At 34.1% G+C, this 24,101-nt stretch overlaps 1 protein-coding gene across 3 annotated transcripts; it reads left to right on the forward strand.

Moving 5' to 3' along the window:
• The first annotated feature begins 2,269 nt into the window (after positions 1–2,269).
• On the forward strand, positions 2,270–24,101 carry LOC114658246 (cytotoxic and regulatory T-cell molecule). Of its 3 annotated transcripts, none has more exons than XM_028810391.2 (13): positions 2,270–2,381; positions 7,856–8,002; positions 9,897–10,049; positions 10,212–10,340; positions 10,936–11,097; positions 12,462–12,590; positions 14,309–14,464; positions 16,143–16,253; positions 18,259–18,360; positions 18,559–18,633; positions 20,563–20,709; positions 21,236–21,322; positions 23,321–24,101. In XM_028810391.2, exons 1-13 carry the CDS (start codon positions 2,327–2,329, stop codon positions 23,698–23,700), a joined length of 1,833 nt encoding a protein of 610 aa, XP_028666224.1. In that variant the 5' UTR covers positions 2,270–2,326; the 3' UTR covers positions 23,701–24,101. The 3 variants fall into 3 exon arrangements, with proteins under 3 accessions (XP_028666224.1, XP_028666225.1, XP_028666226.1); XM_028810392.2 differs by having other exon boundaries at positions 20,566–20,709; XM_028810393.2 differs by having other exon boundaries at positions 18,262–18,360.

The raw sequence follows: 24,101 nt of genomic DNA on the forward strand, positions 1-24,101 counted from the left end.
ATAGATTTGTCCCAAGGGGGAAATTTGCCTTTTTACAGACGCCCTTTAAATAAATACATAAATAGGTATATAAGTATAAATAAATAAACACACACACATACACTTTGGTCTGAACACACACTGGAATAACTATAAAGTAAGAAAATTCAAAACAAAGAAAAGTTCTGACTTGGCTGTCACTGCCATAGTGAGGCATTACGCAGATGTATTGCCGTTGGGATAAAGGAACCCCAGTAGTTTCTTGATGCACTTCTGCTGAATAATTCATTGGCTGAAAGTACTCACTGTTTGTGTGTCAGAGAGAGCATGTGCAGCATTGTTCATAAGTTGTTTTAACTCTCTCCTTCGTTACTATCTACAGGGGGTCCAGAGTGTGTCCTATAGCTAAGCTTGCCCTTTTAATTAGCTTGTTGATTTTAAAGGGCCTCTCTTGAAATGATGTTACCAGCCCAGAATAGAAAATTGCACTGGCCATCACAGAGTTATAGGAGATGTGAAGGATGTCAAGTACTTTACGAGTGGACCACGTCTACATTCACTCCTTGAACAGTGATTGGATGTAGAGGCTCTTTGGTGCAGTGAAAGTCAATAACCATTTCCTTAGTTTTGTTAAGATGTAGACAATTCTCTTTGTATCAAGAAACAAACTTTTCTACCTGACTCCTATACTGTCTCATCTCCTTTATCAATACATCAGATAAGTGCAGAATAAGTAATAAAATAACAATAAGAATTACCATCTCTAACATCCCAGAAAGGTGTGCATTAAGTAAACTGGCAGCTGTACATTTTTCCGTGTTTGAGTGAGTGATGTCCCTAATTCTGCCAGGATATACTGTACTCTGACTTCCTATGATACTCTAATACAGAAAGTTGGTTTATAGAAAATGGAAAAGTGACATTAAGGGATAAATAATACTGTAGGGAGCAAGACCTGGCATGTAAAGTGTTCAACTGAAAAACAACAAACCACCAGGTCAATCTCCACCACTGACTTAGTATGTGATTCAGGAGATTCACTTAACTTGGCCAGCGCATCACTTGTGAAAACATGTACAGTGTTGAACCAAATCAGTAAAGTCATGCTCAACATGGAGCAATGCATTATAAAAGATGCAATTTTCCTAAATAGCAAAAATTGTTGCAACATTCTATGAAAAAGGTTGAAGTCAGAATGTATGCATCGCTAATGACAAATAGTAACAATAACAACAGCTGGAAAAGTATTCTGCATACGATGTATTTCTCTGGTATGGTTTGTATTATGTCATAATAAATAAAAATACTGGATCTTAAAAAACAATATGCATCAGCAATTATGTCCCTCCATCCGAAAGGTCACTGAGTGCTCTAACTTTCTTTGCAGCTATTATACTATAAGAGGCTGCCTTCTGATCACTTTATGTAAATAAACTCTTGACAGTGCAATGTTCTATAATGCAGTATTGTTTACTCACTACTGTGCTGTAAGCAAATTTCACCTGTTCCACTTTAACATCAATTAAAAATTATATATAATGGTAACAACTGTTGTTTGGGTACTGTAAAAATGCATGCACTACTAATAAATTATGTAACAAGATCTTAACAAAGACTTTGTATGGTCCTAATAACACAAAGATTCAGCAAAGTGATTATTCATTTCTGCAATGTGACCAACTAAAAGAACTTCATTTTTAAGTGGCCAAAGATGGCTTAAGTGATACATATTCCTGTTTATAGTGCATATTTCAGCATAAGATCTGTGAATCCTAATTTTACCAGTATATCATAGGCTTGTAATAAGTCATAATGCAGAAAGATAAATAACCAATTTATGGATGCTTGTAAGTGTTATTAAGGCTTCTCTGTTAAGGTCTTGTTATATAGCAGTATATGTATAAATAAATACATTTTTTGCAGAACCTAAACTAAAGTGTATCCCATGTAATACATCAATGAGCTTTTCCTTAAATGTTTATTGTTTAAAATAATAGGAGCTATAATTCCAAAATGTCTTAAGAACACACTCACTTCATTGCGCAATAGACTCTGAAAGAAACGTTTATTTTTTTGTATTTATTTTCTAAGAATAAACCAAAAATAGTGCAGATTTTCTTAAACACGAGACTACACTGGGAAAATCAAACACTTTAAAGCAGTCTTCTTTGCTTATTTCTTATGTTGCGTGGAAAACCCATTGCTTCAGTGACTGTTGCTGATGTCACGGAAGCCCCCTTCGCAGTCACTCACTTCTTCTTCTTTTATTTCTGTTTTTTAAGAAGCTACTCTGAGTTTGTTGTGCAGTTGGAGGAAACGTGTCTCATGCTGCAGGCAGAGACTGAAAATGGCTGTGAGGTTAGAGCTTTACATAAATGTTGTGATGATCATAACACTATCAGGTAAGTGAAACGCTATTATTGTGATGTTGTGTAATGGGAAAGTAAAAGTTTCTTTTACAAGTTATTCTTTATTTTGTGCTTGAGAGACTTAAAATAAGAAACAAAAACTCTCTTCTACAAATGTTTTCAGCTTGCTGCCCAAATTTCAAAGAATTAATCATGATGTTCGCTATGCTGCAAATCAGTACTATATTTATGACTGTACCGTGTCAGCTTTTTTTTTTGTAAAATAATGTGAAACCAAAGGAATATTTGTTTACTTATTTAAGGCAAATCATCTTTACTCATAGATTAAGGCAAGAACAGTGCTAAATACTACAAACCTTTATGATAAACAAGACAAAAAATAGATTCTGCATTATCAGATAATTACATTTTTAATTTCACTGGGACATGCACACAAATGTAATTAATGTATTTAATAGATTCACAGAGAAGTGGAACCATTAATTGAAAGAATGTTCTATATCATAATCAGAATATTTTGTTATTTCATAATCAAAAATAAATTCTATTTATAGTATTGTGCATGAAATTATCAAAGTGTTTCTATGGCATAATGAGAAGTCAAGCAAAATTACACCTTTTATTGGGTAACTAAAAGGATTACAACATGCAAGCTTTCAAGGCAGCTCAGGCCCCTTCTTCAGGCAAGACATATGGTCTAATGATAAATAAAGTAAAAGGGCTGGCAATATATTATCCACTGATCACTTTTTCAACATACTCAGAGTGGCAGAATCCAATCTGCCACAAATGGGTACAAGGCAGCAACCAGCCACTCTCACACAGGATCAATTTAGAATTGCCAATTAAACTATTTGGAATTCAGTTTGGAATACAATTTACAAAAGACTGAAATCTGTGCAAAGAATGGGTATGCCAGTTAGTAAAAAGAAAGAAAGAAAGAAAGAAAGAAAGAAAGAAAGAAAGAAAGAAAGAAAGAAAGAAAGAAAGAAAGAAAGAAAGAAATCGATTGATAGATGGATATATAGACTGAGTCAATGTTCAAATCTGATTTAGGATACACTTAGTGTGCTTTTGGCAAGTTTTCACTGTTGTGGATATTGCTCACATTTGATTCCTCTGGGGAGAAAACCATGTAGTCTGCCCCATTAATGAATGAATTTCCCATTGGGATTAATAAAGTATCTATCTATCTATCTATCTATCTATCTATCTATCTATCTATCTATCTATCTATCTATCTATCTATCTATCTATCTATCTATCTATCTATCTATCTATCTATCTATCTATCTATCTATCTATCTATCTATCCATTATTATTGTGCTTTTCCTGTGATGGCTTTGCACGTTGTCCAGATATAATTCCTGTATCACACAAATTGCTGCCTGCATAGTCACCAGTAGCCCACAACCGTGGATTAAAAAAATCATGGAATACCTAAACAGATTCTCCGAACCATCTAAAATTAATTTTTCCATCCATCAATACTGTACCTCCATTTTCCAAACCTGCTGAATCTACTTTCAGGGTTGTGAGAAGCTGACACCTAGCCCTGTGTCAAGGTAAAAACTCACCTCAAATGGGGCACCAGTAAACCGTTGACCTTGTAATAATCTTTTATCAATTTTAATTATATGGGTTAAGTCTGATAGTACTTTGTTTCTGAATAGCTGGAAATACCATAAATGGAAAAAAAAGGTAATTTATTAAAAAAAATGTAAAACTGTACAAACAGCTCAGACATTATTCCAGCTGTGTTTAACAAAATGGTCGTACAGTAGTAAAATATAACTGAGTAGAATAACTGAATCCTGTAGTCAGAGAGAACTGAGTGTTACTTGTTAGCTTAGCTTTGAATAATATTTCAATATCCTACAGCTGTTTAATAATGGAAGATAAATTGCTTTGTGAGGGTGGGCTTCACTATACACAGCTGTTAGAGAGCTACCAGCATATCTGAAACACTAGGACCTGTCTGTAGACTTACTGTACCAGCCAGTATACTGCTGCATTGCATTTCCATGATCTATTTCCTTTTGTATAGAGTATGCTGTTATGCCTTTTTTCACTTTGACATTGTAGACTGAGTGACTGGTTCATATTACTATACTAACACAGTATCCGCCTAAAAAGATAAGACCAAAGGGATTTATTGTAAATGTTGCAGCTGAACTGCCCCCTTGAAATGTGGTCTGAGAGACATGGGGGCACAAGAATTTCATGACCTTTTCAATCAAAACGTCTCTGAGCCCACACAGTAATTGTGAGAATGTATCCCACCCTTGACACAACAACCTACAAGATAAATTTTTGAGTGAAAATAACTATACAGGTTCATTAGCAAATTTGTACTGTAATTTTAGTGGGCGCTCCCAATTTTTAACAACAGATTTAGCACAATCTTTACTTGGTATTTTTTATGTATTCACACCAGAAAGGTTTATGTGGTTTCCTATTAAACTACAGCACAATTTCCTGTTTCAAGCTTTGCAGGACAGAAGTGGGTCTTTTGCAATTTTTAGCGACCCCCTGCAATTACATATCACTGCATACTCTATTTAAGTTACAAACTGTTGTGTACTGAAGTTTGTATGTCACCCTTTAAAGTTCACCAGGCACAAAGTGGTTTTGAAGCAGGTGAGAAGAACACAGTCAATAAGATGAATCATACAGCACTATGAGTCAATGAGCTATTCTAAGTTTAAAAAAGATTTTATTGCATCAACACAGAAATGGGTGACCGTAGGAACAGAAGATCCCCAGAACAGTTAACATTTTTTATTACTTTTTGTCTTTAGGAGTAATGGTTTGAAATGTTGATCATTTACTTTTCCTGGATTTAGTGAAGGGCTGCATCAGCATGAATGAATCTGCAAAGAAAAAAGGTAAAGGTCATTCCAAAACTGAAAAGAAAATAGGTTAAGAGACACAATATTGATGTACCTGATGAAGGCTACATAGCAAAAATGATGTGTCTTTTCTTTCTTTTCAGCATGGGAATAACTTTTTCTTTTTTCATTTCCTTTTATTCATGGTTGCCAAAGACACTCAATCAAAATTTTATAATATTAGCCCTTAAGAAAGCTTTAAATATACAGAATAATTAATTGAAAAGACATACTTAACATGGACAAGACTACATCATGTAACCTTGTAGGCTTCAGATTATCATTAGACCATATTATCAGGAAGGTTTGGTCACAGAGTTTGCATTACCCTGTCCCCAATTGCATTCTCAAATTTTGCTGGTCATGCCCCTCTCTAACACTTGCATGCACCATGGAGTGCTTCATGTTGTTACTAACACCTTCTAAGGACACTAACATAGTATTGTCAAGCTAATATTTATTCTTTAGTTGTAGCTAGAGTAAAATGTTTAGCACTATTGCCTTACTGCTGTTTTCATTAAATTATGGTCTGGTCCAATCCAGTCTTAATGTCCTATCATTTAGTAGTTTAGCTCAGTTTACAAATCATTATAAAATACAATCATTTTGATTATAAATGGTGTCATGAATTAATGGCTAAGAATCTAAATTATTAATGATATTCTTGCAGACTTTGGTTTAGCTAGCTGCAAAAATAAAAATGAGTTTCTCCTACATTTTTTAGGTCACTTAATGAGAGAAGTCCATTAAAATGTGAATGTTTCATATTGTAGATGTGGTCATTCTTCTGCATGTCATATCTTTGTAATTTAAGCCCTTAGAAAAAATGAGGCAACAATCCAAAGCAAAATTTAAGTTTGTAAACTAGAAAAAATAATAAAGTGAACCTAAAAGGTTAAGAAACCACCAACTCAGTTTTAGGTACATATTACTTGGCTATGAAGTGTATCAAGGCCATGGTGGGAAAGGTAAATCAAAAGTGACCTGGCAGGCAAAGGAGTGGAGAGGCAATTTTAAGAGAGGTGGTGGAAACTTTGGGGGTGTTTTACCAGCAGAAGGCTGAAATGACTCATAATTATAAAGACCACAGCAAAGGGATAAGGGGGATGTATTAGCAATAGATTGAGAAGACACTGTACTGTTTATTAAGTTAACACATTATTGATAATGAGATGTTGAGGTTTTATCAAGAAACTAACATATGAATAATACTAATAATAAAAGGAGGCGCTGTTTTTTTTGGGGTGGGATTTGCAGGCAAACAATTATAGGCAGCAATAGCAATAATAAAAATATGCCTAGGAAACTAGACAATTACAAGGAAATGATATAATATAACTATTCAATTATTATCTTAACTAATAGTTAACAAAAAAGATAGATGAAGCAATTATTCTCTCACCTGTAACACTAATGAATCTATACTGGGTAACACAGATTTTAGTTTTAGCACTTACATTCAGTATGAGGGAAAATATATACAGTATAATTATATGTAATAAACAGAAGGGGCTGTGAAAGTGAAAGGAGATGGGGAATTCTAACAGGGAAGGGATGCATGATACACCTACGTGTGCTACGATATGAATCCTGAAATAAGCCAAACATAGCAACAATATTACCCATCTATTACTTTAATAAAGATGTCTGGCTGAATTAATTACAAAAATCCATACATTCTATCAATGCCGCTTATATACCGCTCCTGCTCAACTGGTATACATCTTTTTGACAACTCAAATCTATAGGCTCTGGCCTTCTTGCAATCTTCTTCATATATGTAACTGCCATATTCCAAAACTGGAGATTCTAAATTGGTTCAGTGTGATTGAGTGTGTTTTGGGATGTCTTTCTTTGTACTTGGGATTAACTGAATAGGCTATATCTCCCTGAAAACCTGTAACGGAAGAAATGCATCCAAAAATAATTATAGTGTGAATGACAAAAACATTTAAAATAAAAATGAATCATTTGACTTTATATTGCATGCCTGATTAGAGATGAGGTCATGTTTTGAATATACACAAGCATTTTAAATTAAAATAAATTGACCTTTACACTTCACTATATTCTGGTGTAATTAAACAAACAGCAGACATACAGTGATTTAATGGTGTATAAAATATACAGTACTATCATAGTTACTTAAAACAGACTCATTCTGAAGTTAATAGAATTAAGATTATATGCTTGCTGTGGAGCAATGGGATGCAATTGGTTGAACCACTATCTCCCAGCTTCAGTGATCTCAATTTACTGAGAAGTGAAAATACAGCTCCCTTTTTTGGTGCTTTTCAATTAATTGATGTTATTAAAACAATCTGTTTACTTTTTCATAAAAACAAATGCTGTACTCTGTAAGTATTTTCAGAATGGGTTGAAGTGAATTAAAAGATGCAGAAAACAAGAAAGTCAATCAGCGGTCTGAATAAGCCTATGAAATTATAACCTAAAGAAAGAGGTGGCTGAGAAAAAAAATTGATTTATAAATGGTTCACTAGTGTGGTGAAAGTGGCCTGAAGGCAAAACCTAGTAAGCTTGCAAAATACAACACGGTGTCACCGGTATTTATAAAAATAGACCTTAACAAAAATGTCTCTGTTTTTTATTTACAGGCTGTATAAGCTTTGCTGTCACAGAAAACAAAACAGTCATACAGGGTGAGATGCTTATTTTGAACTGCAGCATTGACCGAAATGACAGTTCACACTTGCAGTGGTCGAACCCCCATGGGTTCATTGCTTTTCATAATAACATACGAGGTGAGTATTTGGAGATGATGCCACAAACAAACTGTGTATAGACATCAGGACTAGCTGCAGCCATTTGGCAGCCACTTGCCTACATGTCAGTACATCCCACTTGTACACATCAGGCAAGCCACTTTGATATGCGACTTCCTACACACAGTGGAACAAATGTCACTACAGCTTAGCAGAGTGGGGGCTGACCGTGTGAATGTAATATGACGCAAGTATCACACCAACACTACTAAAACATCAGATACCCCAAATACAATCCATGTTTTCATCTCTTGATTTTATATCCTTTAGATTTTATTACACTGAGCCTATTTTGACTCATTCTACTAGATTTTTTTTTATGTAGGAATGGTCTCAGATCCATTTATATTTGTTCTCCTATCTCATCCAGCATTATTAGAATTATAAGAAAAGGGCTGCTATTGGGGCAAAGGACAGGTGAAAAAATTACTGAATGCAGGAGGGCCATTAACTGTGGCACATGTATTTTGAGAGAAAACAGTTTAATTTTTTTCTTCAAATCATTTCACTTTACTAAAATCAAAGTATAGATTTCTCTCATAATATGCATTATATATATAAAGTATACACTGCTTTATTATGTGCATGGTCATAGGTACAGAAAATAAGCAAAAAAGGAAACAACACAGAAATAGTTCCAAGAGTTATGTAAGTAAAAAATATATATGTTTAAGTTTAAGTAGAACTCTGTCAGAGTTACTAATATTGCTGTCTCACAGCTCCAGACTTGGTTCAAGCACTGATACAGGCACTGTGCCCTGCAAAATACTGGCACCCACTCCATGGTTTGTTCTTGCCTTTGTCTGATACTGCCTGCCCTCTACAGCCCTGTCTTGACATTAGGTAGTACAGGAAATGGAAGCACTAATGATGTGGTAAAAAGCCACAAAGAAAATCAGCAAATGATAATTTTGATAAAGTTAGGTCTATTGGTGCCAGTATAACATACACAACATAAAGAATTTGCCTGTAAAAAGTTTTCTAAAGCATATTTTATTGCAAACACTATCTAAAAGGGATTCAGGAAAAATACAATGCTAATATTTTATACCACGTTTTTAGCTTATTAATTGAAAAATATTCTGTTTAATCTATACCTTTGTTCAGTCTTAGATTTTTAAAACTTTGTGGAATGTGACTATATTTTATGTTCTGTCTGTTTTTTTTTTATTATTATTGTTATTTGAATCTGGCATCTTAGGTTTTTAAATATTGTGTAAAGTGTCCTTGGGTTTGAGAAAGGTGCTAAATAGTTTAAAATAATAATTATTATTATAAAAAATTGGTTTACAAAATGTAGTATTGTTTCCGTGTTTGTATTTCAGTTAGGGATCAGAGTAAGATTGATCTGGTGTTTAAATAAGCATTTACAATCTGAATCTTAGTTATTGTGGTATTCTACCAGTCAATACTAAAATTTAAAAGCACTAAACAACCTCAAGACAGTTAGAAATCTTTAGTTTTCCTTTTTTTCTCTTTTCTTTGCCAGTTAAATACAAATTATTAGGAAACGCACCATTAAAATTAAGTTTTATAAAATACATCACATTTTAATTTAATAATAGTCCATTTGAAAGTTATAAAAATGAAGAATCAATTTTATGAGACAGACAATGTGTAACAATGGGAGAATGTTCAGTTCTGGTCCCACTCTCCTTGAGTTGTAATATTTATATTTATGATAGCAGAGTTATTTTAACAGTTTGATTCTTCTTCTTTCGGCTGCTCCCATTAAGTTGATGGCAGTTAAACAAAAAGTAATGTCCTGATACACAATGATGTTTTAAAAAAACTGTATAGGGTCTATTCATGGTAAAGATAAAGCTATCATTATTTTCTAAAATATATGTGCAATATTTTCTCTCATTTGTAGGTCTGAGGGACAGACGATATAAACTCATCCACTGGTCAAAGACTGAACTTACTATTAGCCTTTCTAACATTTCAGTGAAAGATAAGGGTACTTACACTTGTAGTTACTACAGTCACCCTGTTACTACAAGGAAAATCAATGTTGATGTATTAGGTAAGTGGCTAATTTAATTTTTAAAAAGTTTGCACTTAATCCTAATTTATTATTATTATAACTTTTGAGTTAATTTTTATACAGAAATGACACAGCTGTCTGTGAAAAAAGGTCTTGTATTAAACTCTGTGCATAACTAATCCTGTCATTTTTATAATAAAGCTCCTCCGTCAAACCCATCGATGGAGTTAAAAAGAGAAAAGGAGAAAAAGATCTTGAAATGTTTTACAACTGGAAGCTACCCTGCACCCAATATTACATGGTCATTTCACAATGAACTGGAACTGGATGGTAAATACATGCCATGTCAAATTATGTTAATTTACGGTAATAATTTTCATGATAAAGTTAGGATTTCACACATAAATATGTTATCACATTTTAAGAACTTAATTAAATTAACTTACTGTACAAATAACAAGTGTACACAGTATTAATTGATATGTTATACATAGTATAGTCAGCAGATTAAAAATAAAATCCACATATTCACCTCAAAAAATGCAAAAACAAACTTCCCTAGCAGCTCTCACTGCTAACCCAGACTGGTAGCCTTACACCTGGATGTCCCTGCTGCACCCAAAAGGAGAAATGGATATATGCCAGTCCCACAGCATATCAGTAGTTCTCACTTTATCTGGCATGTCTCATTTAGTTATTTTGTAAAATCACAATAACTACATTAAGAGAATAATCTGATAAATTTATTTATATAAAAAAGAGACATGGGTAAAACATTTTATGTGTGAATTGATTCTCAATGTATAATCTTTACAGTATTAATAGCATATCTAAATTGAAATGGCATGGTGATCCCAGACCGCTTGTGATATTGTGTTTATGCATAAAACAATTAATTTGTTTTTGTTTACTTGTCTTATTACAGCACATACTCAAAACATTCAGGAGGGGAAAAGAGGAACATTTACAACAGTCAGCACCTTAGTACTTAAGTCTCACAAATCCAGCATTTTTGTGGATTGCATCGTTCAGCACAAAGCTCTGGGAAATAATACACTGACCGCATCTATCAACATTACAGATATCAGTATGTATTCCTTGTCTTTTTTTTTAATAAAATTTGTTTACTGTCAGTGCTACATAAAAATCAAGGTTCTCTTGGAATTTAAAGCAATCAATGAAGCCATAAACTTCAATGTAAAACAATCTCCTCCTTTTGATATTTTTGTGTGAAGGTTTTTCAGTAGGTAAGTGACCTAAAGAACAGCTTTGTTAATTAAGTGACATCACAAATAGTCTGCAAATTGGCTGAAACCTTTCTTAGGCCTAGCTAGCCAAGTTATTGGTGTGAAGAAATATCTACAAGTGCTGCACCCAAGTTGGTGATGCCGTTTGGCTTTCCACTTTTGATAATTACAATGACATAATGATTTATGTCTAGACACATGAAATATGTACTATTAATGTTTCACAGTGGTGAGAATAGCATGGTGCCTCGAAAGCTGAAGGAAGGTGATTCCTCATTAGAAGTGTTAATTCAAACAACCCAGTGTGAAAACTACCAGAATATGGAGAGCGACAGAGAACTTCTTTGGACAAGAAAAATTTTCCATTAGCCCAGTGGATTAATTTTTTCAGAACAATGACAAGCTGCAGTTAGTGTGGCACACCAGTATTGCAGAAATTAACAATTAAAAATATTACATGTACATGTTGTTACTAAAATTAAAATATTTTTCAAATGTTTCAAATCAACAATTGTATAAATATTCACATTTGTACTGTTAATCCAATTATTTTATGTTGTATCTTTACTTCTATACATTTTCAGTATTTGACAACCTTTCATTAATGTCATCCTCGGTTAGCACTCCACTTGAAGTAATCAAAGTAATCACTAACTATTCTAAATTCCTGCAAGCCATTTGCTCATCATATAAATCACCTGTGTGTACAAACAATGAATAAACGCTAAGGCCATGCCTTTCAGATCATCTGATGTCTTTCTGCTGCTGCTGCTGGAGAGCTGCATGTTCTTTTTGTGACGCTGCATGTTGATCATTTAAAAGCATGTACAGCAGCTGTCCTTTTGCCACTTCGCGTCTCTTCCGCTCAAGTTGTGAAAGTGGGGGTGTGGGGGCTGAACGTATGCTAAGGAGAAACGATTGGATCATCTGCTGGCTGCTGCTGCTGGCAAGCTGCGTGATTTGCTTGTCGCTTGTCATTGTTTAAGAGCTGGGAGCACATGATGTCTGTCTGCCAAAAGCATTCCAACAACTGCTTGGTTAGATGTCCGTGAACTTGTTTTAAATACTGTCTCACTGCCTTGTCTTGCATGATGTTAAATACTTGAACGAAAATTTATGAAAGACTGAATAGTCTTCTGCAAAACCTGCACTGTTCTTGTACAGTATTTGTAAAACTATGTTGATTTTTTTTTTACCCTTAAAGCTCCACCATCACAACCTCTTGTTGAAGAAATTGTAAGCAGAGGCAGAAAGTTCTTAAAATGTTCTACAACAGGAAGCTTTCCAGCACCTAAAATGTCCTGGTCATTCAATAATGGAGTAGAGATTGATGGTAAGCTCTAATGTCTTTTATATTTGAAAAATTAAAAATCAAACAAAATGAAAAAATTTGATGTTGACATTTTTGAAGTGAGGAATATTCAATTACTAATCTCAGATGAGCACATATTTGACTATGTGCTACCCACTCTTTCGAAATCACTCTTTTTCTGTCTGTAAGCCATCTTTCCTCTTCTTATTCAATATTAAAGATGCCACATGCTCTCATCTGATTGGATAAATTTCTGAAGACATTTCTCAGTTATTGAAAATTAATACTGTTAGTGGAAATTACCTTCATTTGACTAGGCTTTACTTATGCCCATTTATAAGCTCCACATATCTGGCAGTTTGTGGGTGAACCTTACAGTGAGTAATGCGTCCAGACAAATTACAGACTTTGAGCAATACTTAATAAGTACCTCTTTATTTATCACTATCAAAAACATTCTGTATTCTGTTTTACTGTCTCTTTAATCATTTGATTTACTGATCTGATGACCTCTTTTAACTAGCTGCAAATTACTGTAAACACAGTATTCTTTTCAATGCATTATTTGCTTCCTTCTTAAATGCTATAATGCCTATTGCTGTTTGAAAGTGCTTACAAGAATATTTAACCAACATGAAGGTATGATGAACAGATGCTCTGTCCAACACTGTTTGGGCCCTAGTACAATCGTGATGTCTTTTAGAGAAATTTGCATGTTCTTCCTTGTTTGTACATTTGAGTATCTTTTCTACCTGATAATCAATGTTTGTTTTTTCAAATATGTTTTATCTAATTTAGGATTGCACAGGCCAGAGGTTATCCAGGAACCATTTTTCCCCGAATATGTTTAAACTAATTTAGGGTTGCATAGGCTGGGGATTATCCAAGAACCAAATCTGAATGAGATGGGGTGGGGGAGCCAGTTCGTTGTGGAAAACATTGGCAAACATCAAGGCCAATGTGTTATTAATTAACTAAAATATACCTGTCCATGGAACATGTGGAGAAGGTGGAGTATCAAGGCAAAACCCACAAGGAAGCTGGGTGGATATGTGAACTCCACATCAACACTGAAACTCACAAGTGAAAGACATGGTGTCAGTTTAAGTGCTGATTCTAAAGAGAACTTGTATAAGTGGGAGATATGTTTATAGAGGATATTGCTTTTGAGTGGTATTTTTTCTCCTGGGATTGCTACTGCTTTGGGCCCATTACTGCCAGGAACGGTTCTAGCTTCCCATGCCAGTGACTAGGAAAAACATGATTTAGATAATAGTGAATGGATATATAATTAAGAAACTAACAAATCACTTATTATGAAGGACATTACATAAAAATAAAGATGAACCTTTTAGTTATATCAAAACCAAGCAAAAATATACAAGATATATATAGAAATAAATTACATGTCGAGTTATGGTGCTATTTGTTAGTCTCTCTGGAAGGGATAATTGCTGAAATAAACAGGCAAAAACAGTGTTTACATATCAAATTGAGCATGGTGATATAAATAGTGAAGTGAGAAGATTTATTTCCTTCTTAAGAATCAGATGACTAAACATTGGTTTGATTTCAAACAATATAACAATTTTCTAGAGGCACATGACTTATTTCTCCATTTTGGTATCATAGTTCAAACGATATACTGTATGAATGCACAAAAATACTTCTTAGCTGAATTAAATGATCTAAGCATAGTTTTCCTGTACATTGACAGTGGTTTCTTTTCATTCCTTTAGCTGAAGCCCAGCATGTTTATATAGATGAGAAATACACATCAACCAGTATTCTGGCCATTGTATCTTACAAACCCCAGCTAACTGTTTATTGCATTGTGTACCACGAAGCTCTGAAAAACATCTCCCTAAGGGCATCCATCAGTTTTTCTGACATTGGTAAGTACATGGCTGTTCATATATTAATTTATCATATGCAATATTTTTTGAGACATGGTATGCGCTTGCTTTGGAAATTTTTTGAAAATGGCCTAATTGACTTGAAAGTTTAAATAAGATACAACAAATCAGATATATTGCAAGCAAAGTTTGCTTTACTTCTGGCAGTGAACTCCTAGAACTCAAGTTACAATATTGGTCATGAATCAAGAAAGCATTTATTTTATACTATTGAAAAGTCTAACGTAGGTACTGTATAAGGATGAAATAATATAATTCTCATTCACATTTAATTTAGTTCAGCTAGTGTATTTTGTGTAATTCCATATGTCAGTATGTTTAACTTTTTTTTTTATTAGTATCTAAGGTTCCCCAAACTGTAGGGACAGTGCATAAGGACATTTACAAAAGTAGAAATACAACAAACTTGAAACTAAGGCCATGAGAGATGTACAACAGATCCATTAATTCTGACTTTCATTAAGAAAAGAACATTTCTGAAATGTAGCTACAGGTTTAACTCAACTAAGCTCAGTAGAATCAATATTCTGAACTTGTTTCGATTAACCATTTCTATTTTAATAACATCCATCCATCATCTAACCCGCTATATCCTAACTACAGGGTCACAGGGGTATGCTGGAGCCAATCCCAGCCAACACAGGGCACAAGGCAGGAAACAAACCCCGGGAAGGGCACCAGCCCACTGCAGGGCGCGCACACACATACTGCCCCACACACCAAGCACACAATAGGGACAATTTTGAATCGCCAGTGCACCTAACCTGCATGTCTTTGGACTGTGGGACGAAACTGTGGTACCCGGAGGAAACCCACGCAGACACGGGGAGAACATGCAAACTCCACGCAGGGAGGATGCGGGAAGCGAACCCGGATTTTCTAACTGTGAGGTAGTACTGCGCCACTGTGCTGCCCATTTTAATAACATGCATAGTTTAATTAGATTTCCATTGTACTTAAATCTTTCATGTGATTTGTCTTCCATAGACTGAAACACCAATGCTCATGATTAATTACTGTACAATATAGCTTTTTAATGTGCTATACAATATAATTTCAGTCATCCAAGTCATTGTCAAAGGCAAAGCTAACCTCCATATGACCTGGTTTGTACTGTAGACTCCGTTTTCACCCCACGATGAGTTTGCCAATTTTTGATTTAATGAAGTATCTCATTTAGTTTATTTATGTATTTATAATCATTAAATATTAATAATTACTCATAAGGATAGACATTTGCTAAACCATCCATCCACCCATTTTCTAAACACACTTATCCACAGCACAATCATGGGAATGCTGGAGCCTATCAGCAAGCAAGGGATGCAAAACAGGAACAATACCTGGACAGATTGCTAGCCCACCACAAGATGAACACAGACACATACACTCATATACAAAGGGCCAATTTAACAACACCAATTTCCCTACCCTGTACATCTTTGGACTGTGAGAGGAAACTGGACCACCTAGAGAAAACCCACATGAACATGGAGAGAACCCCAGTCTCCTTGTTGCAAGGCAGCAGTGCTATGACTGCACGACCATGCTGTCCCACTGCAAATTATACCATACATATTATTACTTTGCTACAGGGTGAGAAGCTATTTATTCTTTTACAACAATTAAGAAAATTGTCTTTGTTTATGTTATTTAGATGCAACTACTAAAATGCTTTTCAAGACAACGCAGAGCTATACAAGAAGCATAAATGCTTTCACAAAAGCCTTACAAGAAACCACAGTCACACCAAACACTGGATTGGAAAGTAAGTACATAATTATAATATGAAATGAATGAAAAATCCTTGAATAATATATACATAGTATATTACCCATTTCATAAAATAAAACATAGCGTAACATTCTCAAACCTGCCTGATCCAATTCAGGGTCATGGACTGGGACTATCCCAGCAGCACTGTGCATAAGATAGGGAATATTCCTGGAACAGATGCCAGTTCATTACAGGATCAACTCCAGTTAACGGATTCTGCAAATAAAGAGATAGAGTACTTAGGGTGAGACCAGTACAGTTATATTTTTGGAAGTAATGCAGTATAATATTTTTCTTTTTGAGGAGCTGGCTTCCAGCATAATTCCTCTGAATCCTTTAATCATTAAAAAAAGAAAGAAGTACGTGTACAACTTGTTTCTTCTTCTTTTTTTATTCTTTCATGCAAAACTACAAAATCATAAGTAGAGATTTAGATAAGGAAAAGCTAGAAGCATAAAATCATTTTGTAGACCAATTAATACATCAGAAAAGTCTTGTTTAGAGGCTGCAGTTTGTTTTTAAATTTTCATTTTCATTCAATATATCCAAAGATTAGAAGCAGCATAATTTAATTGTGCATGCTGTTTGTCTGAGTTCCTTTGTTCAGCACTGTACTAATAAAGAAATTGGTTCTCATCAAATTAGGTGCTACTCTAAATTAAACCCAACTCATACTGTGCATATAAAGTAGAAACTTCAGAAAACTAAATGAAACATATAGGTATTTGTTGTTGGACAAAAAGGAAGTGGATCTAATTGTTGCTACTTTGCTGGTTACACCCCACATCAGCTATCTACTAACACGAAGTCTGAGGAAACAACAGCTCTTAAAACCACATGCAAGCAAAATATACCAGTGCTGAAATGTGAAACTAAATTTGTTCAATGTCAACCATTCATCCATTTTATTTTACTGTAATCAGAAAGTTCAGTATAAAAAAAGAACTTAATAAAATGACAAAATGCTTTTCTGTGTGAGACAGAAATATCATAATATAGAAAACAAACTGTTCATATAATGGCATAATAATATGCATTGTACCTTTTCCTTAAAATTTTATATCATTCCAATAGTACTGGCTGGAAGAAAAGATAAAAAATAAAGACAATGATTACAACTAACTGAAAATATAATGTAACATGATCGAATCTTTATACTGGCCATGCACTGCTTTATGTTTTCTGAAGTTAAATAAAGTTTTATCAAAACGAAATACTTCTCATATGGCATATACCTTTTACAAGGTCAAAATAATCAATGATAGCATACAAGAATAATATTTTTAACCTACATAATTAAGCAAGTCAATTTGTTTATACTTGGAAAAATAAATCCAGTGCAAAAAATGCCTTAAGAAGAATCTATAAGTTAAAAAAGTCTATCCTTTTTGCACAGTAAATTGATAATTACTGTATTATTATAAAGTATATCAATTATTAGACGTATTTAAGACCTCAACAACTTTCAGGAATGTATAATTTGCTAGTAACCATATTTTCTTAAAAAAAGGTTTACTGTAGCACATAACATTGATTAAGCCAGTTCGATAGCAGATAGACGGATGTGCAATGAGAGCCGTCTGCTGGTCATAATAAGCATTGCAAGGGCAGATGAAAACTAAATTGGTTTCATCCTCCAAGTAAACACAAAACAGTCATCAGCAATCCATAAATATAAAGTCCAATAAATAAATTTAATTAACAAACATTTAAACTAACCCAAATCCCTGGTGCTGACTACAAATAAGATGTTTACATCCTGAAATTAACCGACCTAAAATGTCAAGCAAGAGTTCCTAATTTGCCACATACTGTTCATTGTAGATTTTATTTTTCTTTAAGAATTATATTAAGATTTTTTTCTGGGAAAAACAAACCCTTCAGTTTCACAGGTTTGAAAGGGCTTAATCTGTTTTATTTTGGTCTTATATTAAATGTTTCTACATATTGTTAACGATTAACTACTGAAATGTAACACTTTACTGCTTATTTTTCAGCAGCAAGCAAACTAACGAGCACAGACTCAACAACAGGATACTCACAAAGCACAGACAAAAATGAGAGTCTGCATTTGTCGACTCCTGTTTATGAATCAGCAAGTAAGGGCAAAATATTTTTTTCTTTGGTAATTCAAATTAAATATGAGCCACCTTTTAAAATAGGTTTGGGTGTAGGTAAGACATAAACGTCAAAATATACAATTAAAAAATGAAAACCATAAATCCTGAATGAAAGGGAATATAAACCAGTAGTTATAAAAGAAATTTTAATTTTGTGTTGTTATTCACCTATTTCAGGTGTTTCTGAAGAAGGTACAACTGAATTCCTGCCAGGGAACTACACCACCAATTACACCAATGAAGAACTGCCAAGTTAGTATTAAAAAAACAAAAAACAAAAACGTAATAATCTCATTTGACTATTCTTTTGTGAGATTAAGAAAAAAAAAATCTAATTTCTAAACAGTAATTTAATCGCAAAAGTTTTCAATTTATAACACACAGTTTAAATCGGACACCAAGTAAAATCCTTAATATAATATGACTTAGTGCACACATCAGAAAACAAACAGTAGGACTATTCACAGTGTACAAAACAAAAACAATGCCCTGTTCTATTATTTCTATTTATACAATATTAAAAATATCCTTTTAGGTCAACAACGTTATGACACTACTTCTTAAAAATAAGGTATTCTCCCTATTCCTTCAGTTCTAATATCACTGTAATATTGGATGCTGTTAATGTGACTCCAGAAGATCATGGATAAAACCAAAGCAGTTCAAGACTCGAGGATGGTGCTGCTGTCCCCATCTCTGATGACTTTGTGACCTTTAGGAAGACAATTCTACAGGTTTAAAAAAATATATATATGTATACCACTGCATTGAAGTTCTACAGATATAAAGAATATTGGCATTGTATTAATTACAGAGAGGTCCTAAAATAAGTTAATCTTCTAAATAGGGTCAGAATCTGGCTTGAATCCTTCTATAGTCCTGGGTTTAAATTCTGACCGTAAATACCGTATCCGTGAACTTCACACACGTAGTTATAATTAACCTCGCTCTGTGACCTACTGGTGTCCACTCCATTATTTATTAATTTGTGCTTTATATCCTGTGTTCCTGGGATAGCCAGTACATTCCTCCAACGCAATAATGCAATACATAGATCAGAAAAACAGAAGACTAAATAAATGTTTGTTAAAGGCTTCAGTTCTCTTTACTCTGCTAACATACCTATTTGATGGGAAAGATACAGCTAAAATCCCATCTTTAGGTTTTAATATAGCTCATACTGACATATCAATGTTATCCATAAAGATATCAATATGGTTTGACCTTCTAACAGGTCTAAGACATTTTCCCTTTAATTTGATCACTAGTTGCTTGTGGTCTTTGGGACAAAAAACTCCCTAGCAGCTTTACTATACTATATTCATAAAACGTAGAGAGGCATCAGCTGGCTCTTAAGATTTACCCAGGGCAAAGAACGTGGACCCACCTGTGCTTGCTGTTCCACTGACTTTCGTAAGAAGATACTGGCGATACCATGCCTTTGCTCCTAATAGACAATGTTTTTAGTGAAAACTTCCAGTCTTGTCCTCCGTTGCTGAGGCGTTTCCCTTGAACGTTGTAGAGCTGCAGCGTTTGTTTCGTTTCGACATTGTGCCTCTTCATCTGTGTCATTAGTACGACGTCTTTGTTGTGCGGCGGCTTTTACTGTACACGTCTTTGGTAAGTGAGGTCCATGTAAGCGCCGAAAAAATTGTAAAAAGTACATGCATGCACCATCTAGTGGCTGTGGTTAAGCGTGAGCCGAGCAGAATGCTCCATACACACACATACACAGAGGTATTTCGTTTATACGTGTCTAATGAGTGCCGTCCATTTAACAATTTTTACTCCCTATATGGTGATATTGCTCTAAGTAGACAATGTTTTACACAATAGAACTCACTGGTAATTATAATGATAATTTCTGTTGTATGTTTCTTAGTAGCACACTTCTCAGTGTCGGGCTTAGGCCAATATACATTTACAAATATAATGTAGTTAAAAGAAAACTGTGTACTCTTTGTGCTTTCTATGATTTTGACTTTTTTGGTAAATATTTACAATCTGGATGCTCTACGCAAGGCCTGACACCAGGGGGAAACTTTTTGGCCATTACATCAGAAGTGCAATTTGTGCATGCAAAAACTGTTGTAGCTACTTTCTCCTTTAGAAATACTTCTAGGTAAATGAGAATGTTATCACTTTGAACATGGTGATAAACTATTTTTTGCTTTTCTTTAGCAGATAGCAACACAACAAGCAGAATGGTCAAGAAGCAAAGTGGAACTTTATTAATTATAATGGTAACCTCTCTCATCTGTGCCTTACTGGTCATTGTCCAATTCTTCCTGATAAAATTACGCAAAGCACATGCCCTTTGGAAGAAAGGTACTACCACATTTATATAGTTAATAACAATCTACAGGAAAGAATTTTGTATAATTCGCCAGAAATTATTTTATTAGTATGTGGCAACACAGACCTCAGTGTTCCTAGTATTCTATACAAAATCAGTTAATACTGTGACTAACATACTTGCAAAACTACTACTATATATAAATCTGAGCAATAATTGTTATATGTTGTAATTCAACATTCTTAAGATACATTCTATATATTTGCATAATTCCAAGAGTTTTGCTTAATTTAAATTATATTGTGCTTCCAAACATAATTGTGCAATTGTATTATCTTTATTTCTGTTTCAAGTAAAACAGAATCGTCTAAACCAAGTAACAATGTACTAATTACATTTAAAAACCTTTGATTTGCTAAGCTTTAAACACTGTTTGTTTGTGTATTTGGTCATTTTGTCAGATTACTTTTCATTTTGCCAGAATATGTATTGCACAATAAGTGATAACCTATAAGTGAGACCTTCATAAATTAAATTGGGTTTATCTTTTCATTACAGAAACAGAAGAGTCTGACCAGTCACTAGAAAGTAATAAATCAAAATCAAGTGCAGAAGAAAAACACTCTCAAGAAAGAAAAACTCAAGGTATTGACTGCTTGTACTTAATGCTTACAAATAAATATTAATGGTTTTTAAGAAAACAGTAATAGTCTGTTGTAACTGTATACATGTACACTATCTAGAAATAGATTATAACTTGCATAGTGGATAAGGTATCCTGCATGTTACTGGTGCTTTTTCTATGGTTGCACCAGATGATGTCAAGATGGTCTCTGGTGCTTGTGACTCTGAATTGGATTAAGCAGGTTTAAGATTAGACAGATGGATAGTGGAGAGAATATTTACCTCTATGTCAGTTCCTGGAGAGCAGCAGTAGATGTCTGTTTACTCCAACTGACCTTTTAAGAAAAGGAAGATTCTTATTCTCCTTTAAAAGAATAGCTGAATCGAATTCTCAAAATGAAATCCTTTAAGTAGGCTTCATGTATCTGAACTCAGTGTATGAATATAAGATTGTCTTGACTGTGTGGTTATTTTATATACATACACACGTTAATGTAAATATGTTCCAGTACCCTAATTTTTAACAAAAAATAAAATGTAAGGTACTGTATGTTGTGGTCCTGCAAGGAATGACAACTGCACAGAATAAGTGCTGGGGTATCAACCCAGCCATCCATATTTACTTCAATGTCACTTTAAAGAAGAGAGCACTCAAATTTGTTGAATTTATTTCTTTCGATTATTCACACAACAGCCTCTCTGGGGCTTGCAGTGATACAATTTGTTGTCTCTGTCTCTGAGTTTGGTTAGGTTGCTTGATTTGCCAAAAACGCCTCCTTCATGCCTGCTCAGAATTTATAGGTTGGGGCAGAGTCCGTTGCCCTCACTGGGCATCTTCTCAGTGTCGTGGAAGGAAAAAGAGAGGACATGATTTGAGGGGTAGTATATTCCTCAGACATCCCCTGAAGGTGATCCTCTGACACACATGTGTGTTCACCTCAGCTCTTCATGATATGACAGCCTTTATGGAAAAATCCATTAATTTTCCAACCAATTTACCTACCTCAAAAGGTCCAACTATTTTAGAATAATTAAAAATAGGCATTACTAGTTAAAGAATCATGTGGCAGTAATCTTCATATCTATAGACACATCTTAATGAAATTAAGCAGAAATATAAAGCTGATAGATATCTGCATTTCTGTACCACCAACATATAAAAAATGTGAAACAACAAATTTAACTAATAGTACAGATCAATTAAAATATTTAAAAGACAATTCTGTTGAATCCAGCCTTCAAGGGGGTAAATAATATATCAGCATTTTACACCCTGCTGCTTTCCCCAGTATGAACAAGCTGAACTTGAACACCATCTGTGTACACTAATCTTGCTCCTAGAAATTGAAGCAGAAATTGGGTTGATTAGAAACCAAAAATTAATCTGCTATAGGTCTATGTCAGTCTGAGCAAGAAAATGTTCTGCAATGAAACTGGCACTTTAACCAATGTTGGTGTTACCTAGCACTCAATACTGATGGGAGAGGCTCTGGATTACTATGACACTATATTTGAACAAGTGTGTTCAGAAAATGGATGTTTCATATTCACAAAAAGTTCTTGAGTTCTTTAAAAAAGAAACTGTAAGGCTAATCAAGACAAAGTTCAGTTATAAGACAGAATTAATGTTTCATTATACTCTTGCTGAAATTAAAAAGCAGCACTCCAGGAGCTGATTCAAAGAACCTTTGTATTATTTCGAAATAAAATGCATAGACATTTACTTTGCATATACATGATGATTTACAATACAAAGACCAAAGCTTTTTTCCCTGTTTCTGTTTAAGTCACGGTGTAAGTTTTTAATGTTCTACCTGTTTCTATGTGAATTTTCTGCCAGAACTCCAGTTTCATCACACATTTTACAGACTTCGAGTGTTAGGGTAATTGAGGACACTAAATCAGCCCAATTTAAAGTGAGTGTAAGTTTATGTGTTAGTGCACAATGAGCTACCTGAAATATATTTAAAAAATATTCAACCACATTGATCATTTACTACCTCTCTTTCTTTCTTTCAGGTATTACTAATTACAATTACATGCAGCATACTATTGAGTTTCATAAAGAAGAAGAAACTGAAAAAGAAGCTGCAACAGTTGCTTCAACTCCAACAAATAAAAAGGAATCTGAAAGATTTGTGCCAGATCCACAAAATAAAAATAAAGCAGAAACAAACAACAACAGTCCACAGTATAACGAACAAGTGGAAACCATTTGTCAAAGTCCAGATAACATAAATCACATGGGAACAGAGACTCCAAATCCTGATAATAAGGAAAACATTTTCCAAAGTATGCTAAATGCAAATGACAGAAACATGAGTAGCCTAAACGCATGCTGTCCCACCCAAGTGAATCTGAAAGCATTTAACAGCCTTGAGAAGGAAACAGAGGTATAGATTGGAACCATGTGCTGATAACACTCAAAAATTACTGGGACTGACCTGCTTGTTCAATGTGAAATGTAATTGGCCTAAGTAAAAAGAATACACACAAATGATATGAAATTAGATGAATGTCACTGGCATTTGGATACACTTTATACTCTCACTGTAGCTGTGGCTGCTGCTGACCTAACATGAATGAACCTCAATTTAGAAAAAGTACATTTGTGCTTTATTACATGCACTTCACTTCTAGCACCATTCTTTTCAACAAAACAATTTCCTTACTTATTTTGCACAATGTAAATAGTGAAATGTAACATTTTTACTGTTGTAAATATGAATGAAAATGTACTTTAATGTGAACATGTATATGCATTTATTTATTACAGAATGTCATATTTTACTTTTTTAAA

The sequence above is a fragment of the Erpetoichthys calabaricus genome, chromosome 9 (assembly GCF_900747795.2).
Source record: "Erpetoichthys calabaricus chromosome 9, fErpCal1.3, whole genome shotgun sequence".
Classification (NCBI taxonomy): Eukaryota; Metazoa; Chordata; class Cladistia; order Polypteriformes; family Polypteridae; genus Erpetoichthys; species Erpetoichthys calabaricus.